General features: G+C 58.8%; 2 protein-coding genes across 2 annotated transcripts in view; one reads left to right on the forward strand and one right to left on the reverse strand.

Moving 5' to 3' along the window:
- Window positions 1-1,438, reverse strand: part of TRPM4 (transient receptor potential cation channel, subfamily M, member 4) — a 64,441-nt gene extending 63,003 nt beyond the window's left edge. Inside the window, exons 1-2 of the mRNA XM_011979310.1 lie at window positions 1,289-1,438; window positions 930-997 (exon numbers count right to left, since the gene is read on the reverse strand). Coding sequence (XP_011834700.1) covers window positions 930-997; window positions 1,289-1,312 — 92 coding nt within the window. The 5' untranslated portion in view covers window positions 1,313-1,438. The remainder of the gene's footprint in view (window positions 1-929; window positions 998-1,288) is intronic.
- Window positions 1,439-2,905: 1,467 nt separating this feature from the next.
- HRC (histidine rich calcium binding protein) overlaps window positions 2,906-6,355 on the forward strand; it is a 4,969-nt gene continuing 1,519 nt past the window's right edge. Inside the window, exons 1-3 of the mRNA XM_011979311.1 lie at window positions 2,906-4,399; window positions 4,526-5,588; window positions 5,664-5,734. Of these exons, the coding sequence (XP_011834701.1) occupies window positions 3,644-4,399; window positions 4,526-5,588; window positions 5,664-5,734 (1,890 nt within the window). The 5' untranslated portion in view covers window positions 2,906-3,643. The remainder of the gene's footprint in view (window positions 4,400-4,525; window positions 5,589-5,663; window positions 5,735-6,355) is intronic.

Raw genomic sequence — 6,355 nt, forward strand, 5'->3', positions numbered from 1 at the left:
GTGGTGGTGGGCGCCTGTAGTCCCAGCCACTCGGAAGGCTGAGGCAGGAGAATGGCGTGAACCCGGGAGGCGGAGCTTGCAGTGAACAGAGATGTGCCACTGCGCTCCAGCCTGGGCGACAGAGCGAGACTCCGTCTCAAAAAAAAAAAAAAAAGAAAAAAACTAGAAAGCCTGGATCCGCTTGAGAGGCCATCACTGAAAGGCAGGAGCTCCTCACCGACGCATATACCCTATCTAGCTCAAGTGGTATCCCCGGCCACCAAGCACAGCGCCTGCCCGCGGTAATAATTGCCACCTCCCAGTGGGAGCTGCAGATACTTGCCAGCGTTCTTGCTGAGCACTGTGCCAGGAATATCACAAGCATTAACTTGTTTAATCCTCATAATAACCCCGGGAGATCAAGCCTCTTTTCATGCCCACATGAGAAACGGGACCCAGAGAGGTGAAAGGATTTGCCCAAAGCCACGCAGCACGTGTCCCTGGGAAATTTGAACCCTGGCAGGGCCGCTGAATTAGGCTAAAGGGACCTCCTCCCTTGGGAGCGCTGAGTGAGGGTTTCTTGCATGGATGGATGAATGAATGAACGAATAAATTAATGAATGAAACAGAAATACCCAAAAGGGAAAGACAGAGACACAGAAAGTGACACGAAGAGACAAAGGCACACAGAAGAGACATCGGGGAGGAAAGAAGCAGAACCGAGCCCTTGAGCGTCTACACTGACCCTGAGCGGGAGAATAGCGAACGGGGAGTGGGGGGTGTCTACACAGACCCAAACGCTCCTAGAGGGAGAGAGCCGGCAGCGAACGCCCTTGGGAAGATCCCCGAGTCCTGGAATGGGGAAGGGGCGTGGCCGGGGCGTGGCCATCCGCGGGCGGGGTCAGCGGGCTGCGGACCCTCTGGGGTCAGTCCAGGGGCGAACTCCTCACCCCGGATCTGTGGAGTCAACTATGAACGTCGTACAGGTCTTCTTCTTGAAGATCTTGGGGATCCAGCTCTGGGGACAGAAACAAGTGTAGGGGTGGAAGTGGGGTGGGGGGCACCCAGTTCTGTCCTATGGGACACAGAGCCACCCACCCTGTGCGTTCCCCACGGACACAGGAGTCCGGGCCCCCAGCGCCCTCCTGCTCCAGACTCAGGAATCTCGACCCCCATGCCAGGGACCCTGGAACCCGGACCCTCCCATCCCCCTCCTTCGTCTGACCCAGGAATCTGGGTGTCCAGCGCTGGGAGCCTGGAGGCGAGGTCCCCAGCTCCACGCTCCCGCAGACCCGGGTCCGGCGCTCACCTGCTCCTTCTCTGACACCACCATGCTGCCGCGGCCGCCGCAACCTCCAGCAGCCCAGGGCCCCGGCTCTTCTTCGGCCTGCTCTGCTTCCAGACCCGCCCAGGGCAAACCGGATCCTCCACTTTCCAGCCCAGCCTAGGGCGGGGCGAGGTCTGGGGGGCGGGGAGTCTTGGAGACGCCAAAGCGGGAGGCGGGGAGAGGGCGGTCCCAGGCCGCGATAAGGGGACAGAGGGACAGCGACCTAGGGGGTGCAGAGGCCCGGGCCAGGGGCTGTGGGGGGCCAGAGACAGGTAGGGGAGACTCTGAGGGCAAGAGCGAGATGGGGACAGAAGGAGTTGGGGGCCAGTGGCGGAGAGGGAACAGAGACTCGGAGGATGCCAGACAGAGAGGGGACAATTTAACCCAAAAAGAGAGAGACAAAGACTTAGGGGACAGAGAATCAGAAGGTGGGACAGCAAGGACCCAGGGATAGACAGAGAGGGAGAGAGACCCAGGGAGAGGGGAAGAGAGAGCCGGGCAGAGAGGGGGACAGAGACCCAGGGAGGGGTGTAGAGAGACCCAGAGAGTGGGGGACAGAGACCCAGGGAGAGGGGGAGAGAGACCCAGGGAGAGGGGGAGAGAGACCCAGGGAGAGGGGGACAGAGACCCAGAGAGAGGGGGACAGAGACCCAGAGAGAGGGGGACAGAGACCCAGAGAGAGGGGGACAGATATCCAGAGGGGGGGGTACAGAGACCCAGGGAGAGGGGGACAGACACCTGGAGAGAGGGGACAGAGACCCAGGGAGAGGGAGAGAGATACCCAGAGGGAGAAGGGGATAGAGACCCAGAGAGAGGGGGACTGATACCCAGAGATAGAGGGGGATGGAGACCCAGGGAAAGGTGGACAGAGACTCCAAGAGAGAGGGTGACAGAGACCCAGAGAGAAGGGGGAACTGAGACCCAGAAAGAGAGGGGAACAGAGATCCAGAGAAAGGGGCAGAGATCCAGGGAGAAGGGGACAGAGACCCAGAGAGAGATGGGGACATATACCCAGAGAGGGGGACAGAGACTCAGAGACAGAGAGACAGAGACCTACAGAGAGAGGAATAGAGACCCAGGGAGAGAGGGAGAGAAACCCAGAGAGAGAGGAGGACAGAGACCCAGGGAGAGGTGGACAGAGACTCCGAGAGAGTGGGGGACAGAGACCCAGAGAGGTGGATGCCAGAGATGGGGAGGAGACACCTTGACTGAGGCAAGGGGCAGTGGGGGATGAAAAACCAAAGAATTGGGCAAAGGGCAGGAACTCAGAAAGGAGGGGCCAGAGATTTAGGGGAGAGGGCACAGGGGAGAGAGAGGGACACAGACTTGGGTGGAGGACAGACACTCAGATGAGAGCGGGACAGAAGCCCAGAGGGAGAGGGAGAGGCAATGCCACGGAGGAGGGACAGGGACCCTGAGAGAGCAGATGACAGAATGGAAGAGAGAGGAGGACCTGTGAACAGGAAGGGAGACGGTAGTGGGGGCAGTCATGACCGGTGAGGAGCAGGAGATACTGAAACACAGAGACGGGCAAGGCCACTTGTCTCCTGCCAGCCCTCTGTGACGGGGACAGCTGCGGCCTCCGTAACCTGAGTCCCCCTACCCCTCCCAGCTGTATTTATAGCCCTGGCCTAGCCCAGTCCCTTCCCCCAGATCTGAGTTCCAGGGACAGGAGGTCATAGGCACGTGTGTTGGGGGCCATGTTCCTTTCCCCCCCTTCCAGGGCCTCAACATTGGCATCACTCTCTCACCAGCGCGTGTCATTCCGGCTGGAAGCACCCCACAGTCAAACCCCCAGTCCTTCCATGCGAGGGGTCTCTCCCCTCTGATAAGTCTCTTCTGCCTCCCCCAGGTGCCCCAGGCTCCCCCAAAAACCTGCTAAAAGTCTAGCCTTTTTCTTTGCAGCTGCCAAACATGAGCTTGTTGGTAGGTCAAAGTCAAGTCCCTTGGCCCCCATCTCCTGGCCAGGGAGAGACCCCTCACTGGTCGCCTCCCCAGCTGGGAGGAGGAGGAGCAGGAGGTGGCAGGCGGGGACTGACCCAGAATAACTCAGGGCTGAGAGTAAATTTAGCCGGAGAGAGGGGAGGGGAAAGACCCTATTGGCTGGGGAATGGGGAGGGAGGGCCCCAGAGGGGGGTCAGGGGGCTCCGGAGGCAGCCTCAGAGGGGTGTCCAGAGCCAGGCAGCAAGGACCAGAGGAAGGTGGACAGAGACCGAAAGGACAAAGCAAAGGAGAGACACAGAGAAAAAAAGAGACTGACCCCAAAGGGACAAAGACCCCAACATTTGTCCACCTCGCCGCAGAGGCAGCTGGAGTCAGTGCTGCCTGTCCGTCCCCATGGGCCACCGTAGGCCATGGCTGCACACTGCTGTCCTCTGGGCTGGGGTGGCCAGCCTGCTCCTCCCCCCGGCCATGACCCAGCAGCTGAGAGGGGCTGGGCTGGGCTTCAGCAACTGGAACAACAACGCTGGAGTCACCGGGCTCTCCCAGGAGGCATCGGCAGAGCTTGGCCACCACCTCCACAGCCCGAGAAACCATCCAGATGAGAACGAGGATGTTTCCACAGAGAATGGACATCATTTCTGGAGCCACCCAGACCGTGACAAGGAGGATGAAGACGTCCCCAAGGAATATGAGCACCTACTCCCAGGCCACAGGTCCCAAGACCATGAGGTTGGAGACGAGGATGTCTCAGGTGAGGAGGTCTTTGCACAGCATGGTGGGCAGGCCCGTGGGCACAGAGGCCACGGGAGTGAAGACACGGAAGACTCAGCTGAGCACAGGCACCACCTCCCCAGCCACAGGAGCCACAGCCATCAAGACGAGGATGAGGACGAAGTTGTGTCCAGTGAGCATCGCCATCATATCCTCAGGCATGGACACCGAGGCCATGATGGGGAAGATGATGAAGGAGAAGAGGACGAGGAGGAGGAGGAGGAAGAGGAGGTCTCCACTGAGTATAGGCACCAGGCCTACAGGCACCGAGACCACAGGAGTGAAGAGGATGAGGATGTCTCAGATGGACACCACCATCATGGCCCCAGCCACAGGCACCAAGGCCATGAAGAAGATGACGATGATGATGATGATGATGATGTCACCACTGAGTATGGACACCAGGCCCACAGGCACCGAGGCCACGGGAGTGAAGAGGATGAGGATGTCTCAGATGGACACCACCATCATGGCCCCAGCCACAGGCACCAAGGCCACGAAGAAGATGACGATGATGATGATGATGATGTCACCACTGAGTATGGACACCAGGCCTACAGGCACCGAGGCCACGGGAGTGAAGAGGATGAGGATGTCTCAGATGGACACCATCATCACGGCCCCAGCCACAGACACCGAGGCCACAAAGAAGAAGAAGATGATGATGATGATGTCTCCACTGAGTATGGACACCAGGCCCACAGGCACCAAGACCACAGAAAGGAAAAGGATGAGCCTGTCTCAGGTGAACACAACAATCATGTCCCTGACCACAGGCACCAAGGCCACAGAGACGAGGAAGAAGATGAGGATGTGTCCACTGAACATTGGCACCAGGGTCCCCAACGTGTCCACCATGGCCTTGTAGATGAGGAAGAGGAAGAAGAGGAGATCACAGTCCAGTTCAGCCACCGTGTTGCAAGCCACCAACCTCAAGGCCACAAGAGTGAGGAAGAGGACTTCCAAGATGAGTATAAAACAGAAGTTCCTTACCATCACCACCACAGAGTCCCCAGGGAGGAAGATGAGGAGGTCTCCGCTGAGCTTGCCCACCAGGTCCCCAACCACAGGCAAAGCCACCAAGATGAAGAGACTGGCCATGGTCAAAGAGGGTCCATCAAAGAGATGAGCCATCACCCCCCAGGACACACAGTGGTCAAGGATAGAAGCCATTTGAGGGAGGATGATTCTGAGGAGGAAAAGGAGAAGGAAGAGGATCCCGGCTCCCATGAGGAAGACGATGAAAGTTCAGAGCAGGGAGCGAAAGGCACCCACCATGGCAGCCCGGACCAGGAAGATGAGGAGGATGAGGAGGAAGGTCATGGCCTCAGCCTGAATCAGGAGGAGGAAGAAAAGGAAAACAAGGAGGAGGAGGAGGAGGAGGAGGAAGAGGAGGAGAGGAGAGAAGAGAGGGCTGAAGTTGGGGCCCCACTGAGTCGAGACCACAGCGAGGAGGAGGAGGGGCTGGAGGAAGATGAGCCCCACTTCACCATCATCCCCAACCCACTGGACGGGAGAGAGGAGGCTGGAGGTGCCTCCAGTGAGGAGGAAAGCGGTGAGGACACAGGTAAGTGGCCTGGGCTGGTGTGGGTGTGGAGAAACCAAGTCAGCCTGGGTCACTGCTGCCCTTCTGTCCCCGCAGGTCCACAGGACGCTCAGGAGTACGGGAACTACCAGCCAGGGTCCCTGTGTGGCTACTGCTCCTTCTGCAATGTATGTCCCCAGCCCAGACCCACCCACCAAGGTGTCCCCAGAATCTGTCCCAGGGGCCCTGGGGTGGTGCTGTGGGAGGGCTCAGAGCAAGGTCAGGCCAGGGTCAGTTCTGAATGAAGAGATCCTTATGCAGGCATGTGAGGTGAGGACAGACTGAAGGCTGGGGTGTGGGGACAGAGACAGGGGTCTGTGGCAAAGAGAGTTGGGGAAAGGAGGGACGGCACAGGGGCTGATAGTCTAGGGGGAGAATAGGGAGAAAGGGGGTAGAGAGAGCACCTGAGCCCACCCTGAGTGGGGGACATGGGGTCGCCATGAGATAGAAAACCAGGGCAGGGCCGGGCATGGTGGCTCACCCCTATAATCCCAGCACTTTGGGAGGCCAGGGCAGGTGGAACACGGGGTCAGGAGATCGAGACCATCCGGGCTAACACGGTGAAACCCCATCTCTACTAAAAAATACAAAAAATTAGCCAGACATAGTTGCATGCACCTGTAATCCCAGCTACTCAGGAGGCTGAGGCAGGAGAATCGCTTGAACCCGGGAGACAGAGGTTGCAGTGAGCCGAGGTTGTGCCACTGCACTACAGCCTGGGCAACAGAGAGAGATTCCCTCTCAAAAAA

Source organism: Mandrillus leucophaeus, unplaced genomic scaffold (genome assembly GCF_000951045.1).
Source record: "Mandrillus leucophaeus isolate KB7577 unplaced genomic scaffold, Mleu.le_1.0 Scaffold200, whole genome shotgun sequence".
In the NCBI taxonomy this organism is placed as follows: domain Eukaryota; kingdom Metazoa; phylum Chordata; class Mammalia; order Primates; family Cercopithecidae; genus Mandrillus; species Mandrillus leucophaeus.